The 19,421-nt window shown below is 46.0% G+C and overlaps 1 protein-coding gene across 9 annotated transcripts in view; it reads left to right on the forward strand.

Moving 5' to 3' along the window:
* Positions 1-19,421, forward strand: part of SPECC1 (sperm antigen with calponin homology and coiled-coil domains 1) — a 210,789-nt gene that overhangs the window by 182,918 nt on the left and 8,450 nt on the right. For 8 of the 9 annotated variants that reach the window (XM_043473066.1, XM_043473070.1, XM_043473069.1 and 5 more), the window contains 2 exons: positions 11,999-12,115; positions 17,072-17,131. In XM_043473066.1, the coding sequence (XP_043329001.1) occupies positions 11,999-12,115; positions 17,072-17,131 (177 nt within the window). Of the gene's footprint in view, positions 1-11,998; positions 12,120-17,071; positions 17,132-19,421 lie in introns of all 9 variants that reach the window. The other variant, XM_043473067.1, reaches the window with a different exon arrangement.

Raw genomic sequence — 19,421 nt, forward strand, 5'->3', positions numbered from 1 at the left:
TCAGATTCCTTGCCATGACAGGTCGTACAAGATATTAAATATAGTTGCATTGCTATACAGTAAATCTTCATTGTTTATATATAGTGGTGTGTATCTATTAATCCCAAACTCCTAATTTATCACCCCCACTTTCCCCTTCAGTAATCCTAAATTTGTTTTGTCTATGAGTCTCTTTCTGTTTTGTAAATAAGATCATTTGTATAATTTTTTTTAGGTCCCACATATATATGATGCATATTTGTTTTTCTCTCTCTGACTCACTTCACTTAGTATGATCATCTCTAGGCTCATCCATGTTGCTACAAGTGGCATTATTTCATTATTTTTTATGGCTGAGTAGTATTCCATTGTGGGTTTTCCCTGGTGGCTCAGCAGTAAAAAAAATCTGCCTGTAATGCAGGAGACGTGGGTTCAATCTCTGAGTCAGGAAGATCCCCTGGAGGAGGGTATGGAAACCCACTCCAGTGTTCTTGCCTGGAGAATCCCAGGACAGAGGAGCCTGGCAGGCTGCAGTCCATGGGGACACAAAGACTTGGATACAACTAAAGTGACTGAGCATACACTCACAGTATTCCATTGTGTGTTTGTGGATACACACACACAATGAAGTACCATATATAGATAGATAGATGTAATGTATATATATATATATATATATATATATATATATATATATATATATATAAATAAGTAAAATATATAAATTTATATATATTTATATGTGTATGTAATATAGAGATATTTAGGTTGCTTCCTTGTCTTGGCAGTTGTAAATAATACTGCTATGAATGTTGGGGTGCATGTGTCTTTTTGAATTAGAGATTTCATCTTTTCCGGGTGTGTGCCCAGGAGTAGGATTGCTGGATCACATGGTAAATCTATTTTTAGTTTTTTAAGGAGCCTCTGTACTGTTTTCCATAGTGACTGCTCCACTTTTCATTCCCACCAGCTATGCAGAAGAGTTCCCTTTTCTCCACACCCTCTCTAGCATTTGTTGTTTGTAGACTTCTGATAATGGCTATTCTGACCAGTGCGAGGTGGAACCCCATTGTGGATTTTACTTGCATCACTCTAATAATTTAGCATATTTTCATGTTGACCATCTGCATGTCTCTGTGTCTCTTTCAGTTTCTATATGGTCATCACTAATTCAATCCCAACCCTCATGGAGATCCCCTTAGGTCTTACATGCGAGGGGGTTCCCACCCATTTCCCGCTGAGGGGTCTCCCCTGAGTCCTTGGCCTCCTCCGTTCTGGCTTGTCCTCGCTCCTGTGTCAGACTGCTTCACTGTTACATTTCTATCTTTCCTTTTCTTTTTTTGACCTTTAGGTTCCCATATTCTTTTTTTTTTTTTTTTTTTTTTTTTTTTTTTTTTTATCTTGTTTTGGTTCCTCCAATGTCTTCTGAGCAGGAGTTCGTGGAAGGTAAAATTTCATCACCTTGCCTCTGCACATTACTCTGACACTTGGTGATTTCATTGGGTATAAAATTTTAGGTCTGGGCATAAGTGGGAATTCAGCATCTGGAATTCCCAGCCTCTTCTGCTGGTCTGGTTCTCTCTGCCACTAACAGCTGCCGTGCAGAAAGATGGAAAGGTGATGGGGAGGCACTTACTGTACGTGGGGCCGTGGGAATGTCCACTGTCTTGTTATTGGCCACAATGTTGGCATCTCGACATTTTTCATTGTTTGGTGGTATTAGTTGATTTTCTAGAGTTTTGAGGCAGACCATTGCAAGAAAATGATGTGTTTCCTTTCTTTTTAATATTCATACCTCTTGTACTTTTTTGGTTTTATTTACTTGTAGGAGTTCAGGAAATGTTGACTAGTAGTGTTTTCCCTGCAAAATGAGTAGTATCTCAACTTTAAATACGACTTTTGTGTTATTTCCTGATAAACAGCATCCATTAAAGGAAGCCTAGTCTCAAGGTTATTACTGAGAGATTTTTCTTCCTTTAATCCAGAAAGAGATAAGAATTGTTTCAAATTCCTTTTTGGCATTTGTTGAGCAATAAATACATCAGATGTTTTTCTCTTTTGACCCATTTATGTAATTCACATAAATATATTATATAACAGGTGTCCTTGTGGGGAAACATTCCTATATTCCTGGGGGTAAAATTCCAGTGTGGCCAGGGTGTCTGGTATTTATTCATATGGTATATTCCTGGGGGAAGTTTCTGCCTGATGATGGCTGTTCTCTAATATGAAGCATATTGTTTTCTGTACTCTATTCATAATAAAAGACATTTGTCTTATTGCTTAGTTTAGGCGTAGATGAAGTTTTGTGTTAATAAGACCTGGTTTAAAATGTTAACAGGCACTTACATGTGCATGTCACAAATGCAGTAGACCGGCTCAGCATCCCCAGAGGCCACAGGCCGAGGGACCCACATTCTGCCCGTTCCAACCTTCTGCATTCCTACAAGATGCAGGAGAAAGAGAGGGGACAAAAGGAGGTGGTCTTTGGGAGATAGTGTTCAAGGACGCTTAGAACCTCTTCCTGTGAGTTAGCAGAGTCTTATGGCTTTACAGGATCATTGGAACGAAAGGCCTGTGTTCATACATCACCAGGGCATACTCTTCTCCATGTGTGTAGAAATGTCAGGTGTCCTACCAGCTTCAGGAAGCAAGAGCAGGATTTTCAAAATGGTGCAACAATGTTTCTTCCTTTCTTCTCCCATCCTCCTCCTGGGTAGGGAAAGGAGGTGCTTCTCAGGATATTCCAGCAGCCTGTGTGGCCACAGGGCACCACCAGACACCAAAAGCCGTGAGCCTGCCTTCCGTGAGAGCTGAGGCCGGGAGGCCTGGGTGTTGCTGCTCTTCCCTCTCTGTCCCCCAGGGCTGCTCCTAGGTCTGTTTAGACAGTAACAGTCCCCAGCGACTCTGTGCTGAGTATTTTTTCCGTTCTTTTATTCATGAAATGTTCATCTGGGAAAGAAACACTCTAGCCACAGGAAGCTTATGATTTCAGAGACTGAAGTCAGTCTTCTTGCGGGTGGGAGGTTAAGATGCAGTTCAAGATTGTTTGTCGACCATAAATTAAACTTGGTCTTAGAATGAAATTCCTTAGAACAAGTTGTTTAGTTATTATGTTTTGTTTTGTTTTGTTTTGTTTTTTGGTAAGCATATCCAAAAATACACACGTTCCATTTCCCTTTTAAAAACAATGGTTTTCTTTTTCCCCTTACTAAAAATATTCTGTTTAGAGTACTAGAGCATCATAGGATGGACAGAATCACATTGTTCCCTTAAACCTTGTGGATTCTTTTACGGATGTATAGAGAAGTCACTCATATGTTATGGGGTGGGCATGGGAGGGAATAAGATAGAGAAGGTCTCAGAGGGCAGATTGGCAGAATCCATCGTGGTTTATTCCACGTGTGTGCAGAGTGATAGCAGAAGACTGGAAACAGCATCTGTTGTGTTCATCCACATCGTAGGAAAGAACAGAGCTGAGAATGAGCTGGTGTATAGTGAGTATCACACGTGTGGTGCACATTGTTCTGCGTGCTTGTGCGTCTCGACTGCAGTCCCATGAGATATCTCTTCCAAATCCTTTTTAAGGATTTGGAAACCAAGGTTCAGGGAAGTGCCTAATTGCTTACAATCATGCCACTAGTAAGTGACAGGCTTCTGGCTTCAGAATGCACTGTCTTAGTTTCTATGCTGTAACTGTTTTCTCCCTATGTGGTGTAAGGACCTATCTCTGGATCCTGGTGAGTGGGGAAAAAATCAGGATTCAGAACTGTCCACAGCATGCTATATCGCATAAAAAGAGGGGGAATAAACCTGCACATTTGTGTGGTGCAGGGCAGTGCTGTCCAGGAAAACTCTGAGTTGGTGGGAATATTCTAGATCTGTGCAGCGAGCACCTTACCCACTCACCAGTCATGGTTCCTGAGCAGTTAAAAGGTGGTTAATGTGGCTGAGAACCTGAATCTTAAACTTTATTTAATTTTAAATAATTTAAGTAGCTACCTATGGCTACTGCCTATCGTGTCGGATGATGTAGGACAGAACAGACATGGGAGCTGGTGAGAGATCATTTCATCTTGTGGTTTTCAATCTCTAGAAAGAGCTTCTGCATAAACTTTTGTTGGAAGAGCAGGTTCCATAGCCAGTCATTTCAAAACCATGACTATAGGAACTTCCCTTGTGGTTCAGTGGTGAAGAATCCGCAGGCCATGCAGGCGACTTGGGTTCAATCCCTGATCCAGGAAGATCCCACATGCCACAGAGCAGCTAGGACCACACATCCCAACCAATTGAGCTTGTGCCCTAGGGCCTGTCCTCCATAACAAGAGAAGCCCCCACCATGAGAAGCCCGTGCACCAAAACTAGAGAGCAGCCCCTGCTCACCGTAACTAGAGAAAGCCTGTGCACAGCAATGAAGACGCAGCACAGCCAGAAGTAAATTACTAAATAAACAAAACAAATCTAATCTAATCTAATCTAAGCTAGTTATTTGGAAGGTGGGGAAACTGAAAGACAGAGAAGTTGAGTCATTTGCTTCGAGTCCATCCCAGTCACACAGCTGGTATAGTGACAGAGAAAGATCTGGGCCTCAGAGCTGCTCCCAACTTGGGCTCGTTTTTCCTCCTTGGAGTCATTTATGTTTTGCTTTGCCAAGGTCCCTGTTCAGTCTGATTTTCAGTCACAAAAGAAAACAAGAGCCAGACTTTTGTCTCCAGTGTTCCCGGAACCACAGGGGGATCCTATCCATGACTTGCTGGTTCTCTGCAGCCCAGCCACCAGGGGCCACCCGCATGTGACCCCAGATCACGGCATGTCTGCCTTGCTTGCTCTGCTGAACGTGGTGAACCTTTTGAGCTGGGGACCACGCTTCGTTGTGTGTGTGTCCCATGGCACCCAACACACAGAGGGGCTCAGTGAGCATTTGCTGTCATTAGACTTCAGACTGTGGGCTGAGCTCCCCTTCCAGTCTGGAAACTTGACCCATGAGTGCAGATGGCTCATGATGGGAACACATGCATAGTGAAGCATACAACTTGTTGAAATGACAAAGTTTGCCTCCAAACCCAGAATCAGGCTCCAGAGCCTGGTCTCTGAAACACTGTACTATTCTCCTTCTCTTTGTTGAGGGTTGGAAGGACACATAAGATTTTGAGCAGTATCCTAGGCACCAAGAAACCATTTCTGTAACTTGTCCTTGGTGGATACAGATAAGCTGTCAGCCAGAGGCCCATGCCTCTAGTTTAGGGGTACAGACAGATGACAGAGCCTGGAAATGGGGCAATTGGATCATTCTAGGATGAATGGAGCCAGCAGAGCTACAAGTAACCGTCTCCTTTAGAAAGAGTAGGTCAAGATGAGTGAAATTAATGAAAATGAGGTGATCAACTCAGCAGAGAGTCACTAGAGGACTGGAAAGGAGGAAGATTCCTGAAAAGTGCTTTTAGAGACCCTGGGCATGGTCTTGGCGTGGGGATGGGACATGCAGGGAGTTGTTTCAGAGCCAAGCTGAGGGGTAGAGGGAAGACCTGGCAGGAACTAGCAGCAAAAGAACTAGTGCCCTGTGATGAGCTTGGGGTGTGGCGAGAGGGGCCACTGGCTTGGGGAGTGGAATGGGGCCACCCATCATGATGCCACGGTCAGAGAACCTCAGGGAAGTCATGGGTGGGGACACTCCAGCACTTGTTCAGTGAGAAAAGAGGAAGCAAGAAAGATAGGCTCCAACCATGCTTCTGATGTGTCAGTATCCTTTCAGCACTGTCTCCAGGGAGAAGTGGTGCATATCTGCCTACACATCCCTGGAGACACAGCAGCCCTCTTGTCATCAGAAAGCCCTCATCCTCAGATGGTCCTGTTCTCTTTCCCCTGTAACTTACCCTTGGTTCTTGCCATATAAGTCAGAGAGCATTCTTCCTAGACCTGCTGCTCTGAGCTACTCTGTCCCAGGTCTTAAGCCTTATAGTTCCTTATGAATCTATCTGCTTGTTATTCTCTGTGTCTCCTGGATTTCAACTAAGTCAGTGATGACATAGAGAAGTCCAGGGCCAACCTTCTAGGTTGATGTTTATCTAGTAATTGGTGAAAAGTACAATTATCTAGAACTTACTGAGTAGCAGACATACTGAAAACCAGAATGGCTGTGTTTTCCCACAAGCTTCCTAGGAATGTATTCAGGTCAGAAAACTGAGTTACAGATTTTTTTAATTGAGGTTTTCAAAAGGAAAGTTTACTTAGCTTAATTGGTAGGCAACTGGGGTATCGCCAGTTCCCCATTCTGAACAGTAATATTGCAGTAAACATTCTTGTAGCTGTGTCTTTGAGCAGATAGATGCGTTTCTATTTCCTCTAGAAAAGTTGCCTACAAGTGAAATGACTTGATTAAATCATATTTGCATTTAGCAAAGTGCTTCCAGTTGCCTTCCTGAAAGTCTGTACCAGTTTGTATTCCTATCAGCCCGTGTGGGCTTCCGTGGTGGCTCAGACAGTGAAGAATCCACCTGCAATGCTGGAGATCCTGGTTTGATTCCTGGGTTAGGAAGATCCTCGGAGAAGGGATGGGCTTACTCACTCCAGTATTCATGGGCTTCTCTGGTGGCTCAGACAGTAAAGAATCCGCCTGCAATGCGGGAGACCTGGGTTTGATCCCTGGGTCGGGAAGATCCCCTAGAGAGGGTATGGCAACCCACTCCAGTATTCTGGCCTGGAGAATCCCATCAACAGAGGAGCCTGGCGGGCTACAGTCCATGGGGTCTCAAAGAGTCAGACTCGACTGAGTGACTAAGCACACACATCAGTCCATCAGCCCATATAAGATTATACCCACTTCCCCACATCTTTGTTGACTCTGTGAATTAACCATCTATTTCACTTTTGCCAATTTGATGAGTAAAGTTTCTATTTTCTGGTGAGACTGAAGCCCTCTTCATGTGTTTCTGACCAGTTGTATCTCCAGGTATTAGTCACTTACTGTGTGTACACAAGTATCTTTTTTTTTAATGTGTGTCACACAGAAACACAGTTCTTTTATGCTAGTTGCGTTTTGTGCCTTGGATGGGTCTATTTCCCCAGGATGATAAAACTGTTCATCTGTATCCTCATGTTTGATGTTGGCTTATAAATTTAGCCATCTGATCAGATACACTTATCTCCAGGCAGCTAATCCTCGAGAGAAGGGACATTCATGAGGTGATCCCATGATCACAGCTTTCTGCTGGGGAACAGTTTCTGTCATGGTGTAGAGCTGGTGTTGGGTGGGGAGGGGTCACAGCCGCCCTTCCAAGATGAGGACACATTGATCGGAGTGGGCACCCGAGGCAGCGACCTTCAGTGAGATGGGGCCTCAGAAAGGAAGGGTGTACAGAGAGCGTTCCCTGTGGTCCACGGGCGCGTCTGCGTGAGTCCATGGCCAAGGACTGCACATGTGCAGGGCCAGGCCACTTGAGGGTCACCGGCTAGCCTGGGATTGGACCGGCTCCTGGAATGGGAGGCGTGGGTAGGTGCAGACGTGCGTCCAGGCAGGGAGCGAGGCTGGTCACGTTCAGAGAGGGAGTGCAGGCTGCCTTTGTGGCGATTTCCCCTCCCCTACCCCTGCATGTGCACATGCTCTTCTGTACTTTTCTCACCAGATCTTCAAAGGAAGCTCGTCTCCCCAGGGCTCTTCCTACCCAAGCTGCGCCTTGCTGAGGAATGAGCTACTTTTATCCTCAATGATCTATAAATTGTTACACACACCCCCAAAAAAGAATCTCAGTCTGATTCTCCAGCTGTGACAATAAGACGTCTTTGAAAAAGGCCCAGGAAGCCCCAAGGCGAGGGTGCTAAAGCCACCCTGCGCCCAGGACAGCTGGTCCCTGAGGCAGGGGACTGACAGCGATTTCTAAACGGTCTGCCATCTTCTTCCCAGAAACTTCCTTTTTTTGTTTTTAACTTTTTAAAAACCTTGTGCATTTAGTGCACACAGAGTCGACCCATTCGTTGAAATCTATTGGAACAGCCTACAGAGACCCTGAGGGATGATGGAGTTTCAGTGGGAACAGGTCACACAGCCGTGTCCTTGGTGGGTGCCTGCTCTGCAGAGCGGTTCATGTTTTCACCAGATGTCAGCCTTCCCAGGCAACAGAGGGCAAATGAAATGAACCTTCTAGAAGCAAAGGCTGTGGTTGTTGGGTTTTGCTCTGCTCTGTCAGCTGTGTTGTTTGTGAGCTGCATTCCCAGTCGCCCTCCTGGAACTTGTCTAGAATCTCAGCCGCTCTGATCATGTTCTAAGATGTTCACCAGTGCTGTTTTAGCTTCCTCTGTGCCTGTCTGTTTTTGTGTGTCTCAAATGACTTCTGCGGCCCTAGGGACAGAAATCTGTTACCTTACAAAATTTTCTCCTAAGCACTCCTTTTTGGAGATGCTCAGAATGTTACCTTTTTTATATCTGAGGCTTCCTCTCCCTGGAACTTTCTCTCACTTGGGAGTGTCTCTGAACTATTTATAGCCCAGAGAAAGTTGAGGATAATTTGCAATGAGTAATTACCATTCCCCTTGGGGAAATAGTCAGCAAGTTTCTTTTGGTTGTAGCTCTGCTTTTTCCCCCAGTAAATCTTACGTAAATTCCAAAATGCTGGCATTCTTTCAGATAGCCATGGTTCAGCCCCTTAAGAAGATCAGGAGTCCCTGTTTGTCTTTCCTTTCTCCTTCTTAATCAGTCCTCTTTCCCAACTGCCCCCTCCCTCACCCACCCCTCTTCCTGCTCATCTCCCTCCCCAGCCTCCCTTCGTTTCTTTTCTCTTTATTGACATAGCTCTTGTTGCACGTACACGTGTACACCTCAGTGAATTTTCATGAAGCACATACACCCATGTCACCAGCATCCAGCTCTGGACACACAGCCTCCCGACATGCTCCCTTCCGCCTCCTGACTTGCAGTCAAGGCTAACAGTGATCTCAGGCAGTTTTATTCAGGAATAAGTAACAAGGAAAGAGTTGAAGATCCATCTTGTAGAGTGCCTGGTTGGCTGATTCCCACTTCTCTGTACGTTATTCTCTTGATGTGGCCCTAAGATTCAGTGGGATGGTCTCTGCGGAAAGGAAGGCACTCTGTTTACACCCCTGGGGTGCCATGTTCTTGTCTTTGGTCAGTGCAGCTGTGAGCACCGAGTTTCAATGCCCACAGGCTACACAGGCCTCACTCACGCCAAGGCCGAGCTGATGCTGACCATCCCCAGCTGAGGAGAAAGCTTTTCATCTGTCCTGGGATGGGGCCTGGAGTTAGGACGCGCATTGTTCCTTGGCTCAGCCACCCCGCCCAGGACACTGTCTTCTCTCTGCCCTCATCCAGCAGCCATTCCTGCCCAGGAGTACCTGTTGCCTCCCCCATCTACGAGCCGTCTGCACGGTCCACTCTGCAGGGCCCCTGGGAAGCCTCTTCCACCACTCCCTACTTGGCAAGGCCATCCCCATGTGCCCTCCATGTCCCCTGCGCCCCCTGTGTCCGCTGACCAGAGACCCGAAGAGTACTCGGCTATGGCGATCTGCAGACGGGTCCACAGTTGAACAGGATTCAAATGAGAGACCCCAGAGAGCATCGGTCAGCTCCCCCCTTTGCTGTGATTTTTGTGAAAAACACGTGCCTTATCAAGCTGTGCCACCCTCAGCTCACCTTTCTCTCACCCAGATATACCTTGGGGAGCAGTAAGGAAGCCCTTGGTGGTGACAGCCACAGGGCAACCATTGGAACCCAGTGCCTCTGCCCGCTAACTCCCACCTCTGACCTGAGGGACCAAGATGCGCACACATGCTTAGTTGTCCTGTCAGTGGTGCTGAGGAGGATTGTTGAGACTCTCATTGTTCACATAGGACCAAGGACAGTTTCAGGTGGCATTCAGGGAACTAGAACTATGTTGTTTCCCCCAGAGAAATGAAGGGTAAGATTTTATTTGAGCACGTCATGTTCTTGGAATGAACGTAATCTTAACACGTCATAACCAGATACCCTCCATCTCTGCCAGAGACAGAACAATTCAGAGTCTGAGACCTGGGAACTTCTCTGGTTGTCCAGTGGTTACGAACCCACCTGCCAGTGCAGGGGACACAGGTTCAATTCCTGGTTCGGGAAGATCCCACATGCTGCAGAGCAACTAAGCTCTCTAGGGCCTGAGCTAGAGCTCTTTTCTGAGCTCTGCAATAAGAAAACTACCACAAGAAGAAGCTTGTGCACTGCAGCTAGAGAAAGCCCTTGCGCAGCAACGAAGACCCAGCGCAGCCAAAAAAAAATAATAATAACAAATTTTCTTAAAAAAATTAAAAGACAAAAAGTCTGTAACCTGGGAAGTAAATGACACAAAAGACAAACCCTTCCTGACCCACATGTTGGTTCTGGTGAGCCAGCTGGATTTACGATTTACATAATTCCTTGTTTTAAAAGCTGCCTCCTTGGTCTGGGGCAGTGTTTAAGTTCTGCTGCTGAAGCATGGTGCCTCATGAAGTGTGTCTCATGATGCCTGATGGCCTGAGAGTGGCCGTCCATCCAGAAGTAACCTGGCAGCTGATCTGTCCTGAGGGCCTGACTTATTCTGATTGATTCTTCACTCCTGGCTTTGGTGGCACCAGATTTTTATATCCCCACCCTGGCTCAATAAACGAGGACGTTTGCACTTTAGATCAAAAGCTGTTCCTAAACAGTGTTCAGTGAGCTGAAACAGAGGGCGGCATCTCAGTTTGTTAGGTGGGTGGCATTGTCACCTTTCTGGGTCCCCTTTGGCCTCTCAAATGCCTCTGAAGATAGTGCAGGTGGAGAAAAATGATGTTTTGTGTCATAAATGGTACAAAAGTGAAGTGTAAAAAAATGTTTTCATGTTTCAGAAAAAGAAAGATCTACCAAGTGTTAAACGCTTTTGGTGTAAAATGAATTTATACAGGAAGGAAGTCAGGGAGGGAGGGAGAAAAGAGAAGGAGGAAGGAAACCCAACAGGAGGACGGGGGGCAGTGGCCAGTGGGTGGAGCTGGACCAGCAGGGTTTGGTTTCACTTCAGCTTTCTCACCTGTCAAATGGGCATGATGCTGCTTACTTACAGGTGTGGGTGTCCTGGGAATTAAATGAGAAAATTCACAGTGACAGGTACCGTGTAGACACTCTGCCAACCATCCTCCCTTCTCACCCATTAAGTCCGGAAACCCTCCCCTCTTGCAATGTGTGGTTTCTCTGCAGCTGCCCACCCTCCCCAGGGTCTCCCAGCCCAGCATCTGGTTTGAAAGCTGAAATTGAGTGAACTGGATGGGTCGTGCCCCCCCACCCCGGCTCTTCCTTCTGCTTTTTTTCATGCACAAGCCTCTTCGGAAGGCATAAAATCAAAGTGCCTCCATTTCCAGCACAGCCTCCAAGTCCCATCAGATAGCTACAGGGTCTTTAGAGAGACTTTTGAGACAAGAGATCCAGATGATCTCCCTCTTGAGGGGCCAGCCTAAGCACAGACAGACCTTCCAGCTGGGCCTCTCAGACTTGTCTGTCCCTCCCAGGGGCTGTCCTTGTGAATCAGACTGAGATCTTAAGGACACACAGTTTAAGGTGGCTCTCTGAGGGGAAGTCCTTGGGTCTTCCCTAGGAGATGGTGGTGATGGTGATGATGGTGATGGAGACAGTGATGTGATCGTGGTGGTGATGATGATGGTGACGGTGATGGTGGTGATGGTGGTGGTGGTGATTCTTCTTTGGTCAGATAAGGCTGGGAGGTACTAGGGTGTACAAAGCTAACCAGGTGGTTAATCTGAGAGTACAGTGTCTGAGAACCTTTGACCTACCAGCGGGCCGCCAGAAGTTCCCTACTGTTTTTCACTCCAGAGTCTTTTTTTGTGCGTTCCTGTGAATGGATTTGGGCAACACCAGGTCACCATTCCTGACAGCAAAATTATTAACGAATGTACTCCCAGCAGACGTGGGTAGTGTCTGGTCTCATCTTCCTGCAAACCCAGAGATGGCTACACAGCCCTGTTTAGTCATGACTCAGCAGTCTGGTGATTCATGCTGCTCTCCCCACAGAACATCGATATCACCAATTTCAGCAGCAGCTGGAGTGATGGCTTGGCCTTTTGCGCTCTCCTCCACACCTACCTGCCTGCCCACATCCCATACCAGGAGCTGAACAGCCAGGAGAAAGTAAGTCCCCCATCCCCACCCTGGTCACCCTCCAGAACACAGGGGAATTTCTCACACTGTTGATACATCCCAGGGAGCATGGGGTTTGTGGCCTTGAAGAGGAAACTGGGGTATGATTCCAGCACAGATCACAAGGCAGGGCAGGTCCCACCGTCAGTAATGTTCCCAACTTCCCTTGCTACCTAGGAAAATGCAGCAGAGACCAGTTGACTGTGTCTGCTGAGAACTTCCTATCACTCACTTTTCAGAGGAAGCCCTGAAACTCACCTTCATGGTTTCAAGACCTTAGGCCAGCATTTTCAAAATCTTCTCCAAAGAACCAGAATTCCCTGGCTCAGATAAGCTGGGGAAGCTGTTTATCATAGCACACTTCTGGAGATTCCTGATGCCATAAATACTCTAGGAAGTCCTTCATTAGAGAAACCTGTGTGACTCATTTTAGGCCAACCTACGTCAGAGCCACAGAACTTTTTAACATTTAATATAATCATCCATAACAGGAGTTGGCAGACTTCCCCTTTCAGGGGTCATTGGTAGGCTTTGTTGGTCTGTGGTCTTTGTCAAAGCTACTCAGCTCTCCCATCAAAGCACCCAAGCGGCCATAGATGTTTGTCAATTAATAGGCTTGCTATGTTCTAATAAAACTTTATTAACAAAACAGGCTGAGGGCTGAGTTTAGTCTGTGGGCTGTGGTTTGCCAAACCCTGCCCTAGAACATCCTAAAAATCATACTCCACAGAGTTACTCCGGGAAATGCTGTCCCGGGCCCTGGACTCATTTACTCAACAGATGTTTCTTGGTAACTGTCATGCCCAGTAATAAAGGCAGCATTGGTGGTATAGACAGGTCCTTTGTCCTTGAGAGGTAGACGGTCAGCAAACAAGTAGTAAACTTGTAACAAGTAGCACTGTAAGTAAATAACTATAAATTGTGGAAGAGCATGAGAGAAGCACAGGGCATGGGGTGAACACGGGGACCTGACTTTCAACAGGAAGGTTGTGGACGTCTCTGAGGCGGAATTCCAGTGAAGAGCCCACATGAGAGGACCCGTGATGCAGAGAGCAGGGGAGCCTTCCAGAGCCAGGGAGCATGCCACAGGCACGCCCAGGGGAGTAGAGGCCAGGGACATGGGGAGGTCGGCGGGCCAGATGAGGAAGTCCACAGGACGCAGTCTGGGGGAGGGGTCCCGAGCACGGGAGCTTCTGTCCCCTTGGAGTCTGCAGTGTGCCACCCTCCCAGCACATGGATGCTTCACTGAACCCCATCCTTTGGGGTTTTACTGGCAGCTTCATTATACAGACACGGCTAATTAAATCATTGGTCATTGGTGACTGGTTCAGCCTACAGCCTCTCCCCCGCTCCCTGCAGGTCAGGGAGTGGGGCTGAATGTTATAACCTCTAATCCCACCCTGTCTTTCCAGGGGTTTTCAAAAATTGAGTCATTAACATAAATCCAGGTGTTGTTGGAAGGGGTTTGTTATGAATAACAAAAGACACCTGTTTTGGAACTTCCCTGACAGTCCAATGGCTAGAACTCTGTGCTCCCAATGCAGGGGACCCAGGCTCAATCCCTGGTCAGGGAACCAGATTCCACACGCTGCAATTCAGAGTTAGCATGCCTCCAGTGAAGACCCCACATGATGCAACTGAGACCCAGCACAGCCAGATAAACAAGCAAATAAAAAGACACCTGTTTCATCTTTATTTTTCTGAAACCATTTTTAGAACCAAGGACAGAAAACAAATATTATTATAAAAGATGTATCCATGACTCCTACATAGAAAATTATAAAGGCTTTAGGAGCTCTGTGCAGGAGCCAAGACAAAGACCAAAGGTGTGTTTCTTATCATAAATCAAACTTCACAGAGGCACCTAGAGAAGACAAGGAACAAGCCTTGAGGACTCCATCCTTGTGGCCAGGGCAGGGCAGAGTGGCCCAGCGAAGGTGCCGGGAGGAGCAGCCATGAAGCAGACCAGCAGGGGCTTGTGGGGTCCCAGGATCCACGAAGCCTGGGCACTGTCGACAAAAAAAATTCATTAGTCAATCAAGGAAGAAAAAGAAAATTTTTATTCGAGCCAAACTGAGGATTATAACCCAGGAGCAGCCTCTGAGCACGCTCCCAGAACTGTTCTGCCTATTAGATAGAGGTCGAAGCACAGTTGTACAAGGTTTTAAGACAAGAGGGCTGTGCATCAAGGGATGCGGCTGGTTTACACGATCCAGGGCTGCTGGTACAGAGTGAGCAGCAGGTCATGGGTCATCAGGGCCTGAAGAAGGTCAAGACGGAAGATTGTCTTCTAGGAGAGTCTGCTGGTGCTGGCAGAGTGCTGCTCCTCATGGTTGAGCAGGTATTGAATGTTTCTACCAATGGGGAGGTTGGGCGAAGCCTGCTGCAGATAGGTCCTCAGGGTGTGAAGTGTTTGACTGCAGCCGAGGCGCTTTGTTCTCCTGTCAGTGGATGTGTTGGAAAATGATGGAAAGTGTTTGCTTTCATCCTTCGGATCATCTCATTGCTTCCAGATGACGGAAACCGCATCTCGTCCCCTGGAGGCCGGTGATCCCTGAGATTCACCGCCCGCTGCCCAGATCTGGAAATGCACAGAGCAGCCGAGCATCACAGCTTGGTCGCTCTGTTGTCCTTGAGGTCCGGGGGCCCATGGTTCCAGCACGCGGGTTGCCTTTCTTCTCCCTGTTCCAGGATGCTGTCCTGGGGAGGAGACAGGTCAGGCTGTGAGATGCTGCAGATTCGTGAGGGCTGAAGAACTTAGCTCCAGGTGCATCCCTTGATGCACAGCTCTCTGTCTCAATATCCTGTACGACTGTGCTTTGACAAAAAAACTTTTACAGGCAGAACAGTTCTGGGAGCTTCCTCAGAGGCTGTTCCCGGGTTATAATCCTCAACTTGGCTTGAATCCTCAACTTGGCGTGGAGTTTTCATTCCAGATCATGCAGTGTCACAGCCTCCCCTGATGACCACTGGCCTCTTGCTTCCTAACTGCCCCATGTGGATGTGCTCTGGGTTTGGCCCCTGCACTGGGAGATCTTGTGTTGAGGTTTGGGGAGAGAAACTCGTATCTCAGAGTTACCGATGAGGGTTCTCAGAACAATGTGTCAACACAGGCAAATCAAACGGGCACAGTTTAAAGCTGAGCAGGTGTGTGAGACTCAGCCTCGGGGCGGGGGCGGGGGCGGGGCGTGGCTCTTGATGGAGGAGAGAGAGGGTTGCAAGCAGGGAAGTGTTCCTGGAAGGGACGAGTTTGAAGTTGAGTTTCAAAGGGAAGGAGCTAATTTGAATGAAATGATGCCTTTGACCTTCAGGATGAGTGAAGTTCAGCCCTCCTCAGTTGGAGCCTGGGTCTGGAGAGCTCTCAGTGCAATGTATTTCTTGGGTTTTTTGGTGAACAGCAGACAGCGAAAAGGGCACCAAGAGAGGCCTGTATTGTTTATATGCATGTTAAGTCACTTCAGTTATGTCCAACTCTCTGCAACCCTCTAGACTGTAGCCCACCAGGCTCCTCTGTTTATGGGATTCTCCAGGCAAGGATACTGGAGTGTATTGCCATGCCCTCTTCCAGGGGATCTTCCCAACCCAGAGATCAAACCCACGAATCTTGAACTGTTGGGAAGGTTCTTTATCATAGTGCCACCTGTAAAAACCTATCAAAATCAGAATCTGAAAAGTCACTTTAGTACAAAGAGAATATCATGGATTATAAGCCATAGGAAGATAAGCAACCAGAAGAAGAGAAGGAGATACAGTTCTCCCAGCAAGAAAAGTCCCAAACAAGCGGAACTGAAGGCAGACTTGAAGAAACGCAAGGTCCAGGTCTGGAGCATACTGAAACGTGGTGTGGTTCTGAGCTGTTGGTTGTTACAAAGAGGAAAACCCTTTGGAAAGAATGTTTTGAGTGGCACAGCATCGCAACCATGGAACCTGGGGCGAGGAATGTGATCTCAGCTGCTGTGCCAATACCCCTTGTTGTTTTCAGCCTTCAGAGTCATCCTGTTAAGAGGGTGCTGGACACCTTAGTGTGGTTGAGGAGAAGGAAGCCAAGTGTATCAGCTTGAACAGTTCAGAACATGACCAGGTGGAGGAAAGGCAAGGGAAAGTCCTACTCATCACACCAGTTGAAGTTGGAAACTGTCATTTGTAACTGATGGGACAAGAAATGATGGTTGAGGATACTGGTTAAAGTCACAAACATAACTAATAAGGGAGCGGATGTGAGCTGTGTGACTAGAATGAAGGGAAGAGAGAGATGCATGATTCCTGAGTCATTTAACTTAGGAGGAAGTTAGAAGGTCATGCCTCTATTTTAGAAATCAAGAAAGTGGTGGGACATCCCTGGGGGTCCAGTGGCTGATTCCAAGCTCCCAAAGCAGGGGACCCCGGGTTCAATCCCTGTTCAGGGAACTAGATCCCATATGCTGTGACTAAAGATCCCAAGTGCTGCAACTAAGCCAAATAAATAAATATTTAGAAGGAAGGAAGGAAGAAACAGTGATGTAAGGAAAGAAGTCCCTGGAATTAAAGAGAGAAATGAAAAATCATTCTCCCAAGGTCCAGGATTGAGGCAAGGAAGTCTTTCATGTGATTATATTTAACTCTGTGCACATATTACTTTGATAATTTTTGATACAGCACCATGATTAAACAACTTGATACACAGCAGAATGTATATGTCCTAAATATTGACAAAGTAAAAAATAACTAACAAAAATGTATCTTTGATGGTCAGGAATCAATCAATAATGTTATTTTTTAGTGACAGTGGTAATCTGTTAATCTTCTTTTTTCCCCCTTAAACTGAGACCACTGTCTGCATACTTGACTTCAACACTTGTGTTTTATAAATAGTAGGTAATCTATATGGGAGTGTCAGTTGGTGTTTATTCCTAAAAAAAGCTATATTTTCTTGGCTGATAATTTCATTCTGTTTGTCTTTTAACCTAGAAAAGAAATCTCTTACTGGCATTTGAAGCAGCTGAAAGTGTAGGCATCAAACCCAGCCTGGTGAGTGTACCCCTTTGTACCTGTGTGATACTCTAATCCTGTGAGAAAGAACTTTATGCCGTCTACTAAATAATCTTCACAGCAATGAAGTCCATTACACATGATTCCTGATATAAAAGTGTCCAGTTGGTCTGACGACATGTGATTTAGAGTGTTTTCAGTGAAGATTTCACTGTGGATAAATTTCAGTTCTAGGCTGAATTATCATTAAAGCCCTGGAAATGTGAATATGATGTAATTTTTTAAATATCAATACATAGCCAAGCTCTGAAGAAGGAGCGGAAAATAACTATATGCCAGAAATTAAAAGAGGAGTGAAGACCAGAGTCCTGAGGCATGTGCTGAACTCTGGCCACCCCAGGGTGGGACTGGGGTGGTGGGAAGGGGCCTCCAATGTGTGCAGGCTGTGGTTCGTGCTCGTGCAGGGGCGGGAGACCTGGCACTGAGCTCCTGTAACCAGAGCAACGGTCCTGAGACCCCTGCACAGAACCAAGGCTCCCCAGATGCTCATCTTTATTAGTGAAGGGGAGATAAAAACTGCCACCTGCCAATCCAGGGAGGTGATAAGGAAGCTCAGTCTCCACCTGGGATTTCTTTGTGGCCCCCCCCAAAAAAATCTCGTGTAGGGAAGGAAGGAAAAGCTGGGCCAGATGAGGTTTGGAGTCCAAATTTATAATATCTGCTGTAAGCAGTGACCAGTTTATAGTGTCTCTGCTGCCAGAAGCTCTGTGGCCTGGAGCACAGATGCTACTGAAAATACGCTCACAACTCAAAATTACAAAACAGTCGGGAAAATGATCTACTTGACGATAGGACCTGCTATACAGCACAGGGAACTCTACCTAGTATTCTGTGATAACCTTTATGTGAAAAGACTCTGAAAAAGAATGACTATTTGTGTATGTATAACTGAATCACTTTGCTGTACACCTGAAACTAACACAACATTGTAAATCAACTAGACTCCAATAAAATTTAAACAAAGGAAAGAAAATTATCTAGTCAGCAGGCACCACGAACAAGAGGACCGTCTACCAGAATTTGAGATAATAAAACAATAAGAAAGAGACCTCAAAAGACTATGTTTAAACATATTAGAGATCAGAGAAGGAATAAAAATCATAAGGAAGGAACATGGTTTTAATTTTTTTAAAAAAGATTTCGAAAAGAGCCAAGTAGAAATTTAAAATTTGAAAGTAAAAACCACAGCTGGATTGAAAACTGATTGGATACAGCAGAAAAGAGAACTGCTGAACCAGAAAATAGATCACAGGAAATTACCCAGGACATATAACAGAGATTTTAAGATGCAAATGTTATAGAGGGGTTTTATTAGTTAATAGGTTTTCAACTTTAAGAAATGGAAAACCCAACTAACAGTTGCTTCAACCATAAAGATTTTTTTTTTTGTAGTTTCAGGAATGGTTCACTGCTTAATATTGTAATCAAGGCCCACAGAGTGTCTTTACTCTCTTGGTTCTTTGTCCTCTTATTTGTCTCTCTATGGCTGAACATGGCTGTCAAGCTCCAGACATCACTCCCATCTGTAGGGTCGGAAGTGAGGAGGAAGGTACAGCAAGTGCCTGACATCCCCCACTTTGATAAGGAAACCAAAAGGCTTCCCAGAGGCCCTCCAGCTCTGTGGCAGTTCTCTGTTGCATGGCCACCCCAGCCGCAAAGGGATTTGAGAAGGTAAACATACAACGTTTCTCATCCTCTTTAGTGGGAAGCCTGCAAGGGAAACAGAGGTTGGGACCAACTGATAGTGTCTGTCACAGAGCTTAAGAGGCGTGGAAGATAAAATCAGACCATGTCCAACTCCCATGGCTAGTGGGAGTTCCAGAAGGAGAGGAAAGAAAACATGAAGAGAGATAATATTTGAAGAAGTGGCGCCTGAAATTTTTCCAGAATGACGAAAGACCACAGATTCTTAATGGAATCTCAAACAGGATAAATAATACAAAACATCCATCCAGACACGTAATGTAACTGCAGAAAAAACAAAGAGATAATCTACAAATAATTTGTACTAACTAATGATAAAAGAAACCTAGTAGAAAACTATCAAAGTCCGGAATAGGCAACTCACAAATGGCCAATAAACATTTAAAAACGTGTTCAGTGATTAGGAAAATCTCAGCTGCAATAACTGAGAGATATACTTGTGTAGCCCTCAGAGGGTGAAATGAAAAGGGAAAAGACCAGGGGCTTCCCTGGTGGCTCATCGGTAAAGAATCCACCTGCCAATGCAGGAGACATGGGCTTGGTTCCTAGGCCAGGAAGATTCAAG

Source organism: Cervus canadensis, chromosome 1 (genome assembly GCF_019320065.1).
Source record: "Cervus canadensis isolate Bull #8, Minnesota chromosome 1, ASM1932006v1, whole genome shotgun sequence".
NCBI lineage: Eukaryota > Metazoa > Chordata > Mammalia > Artiodactyla > Cervidae > Cervus > Cervus canadensis.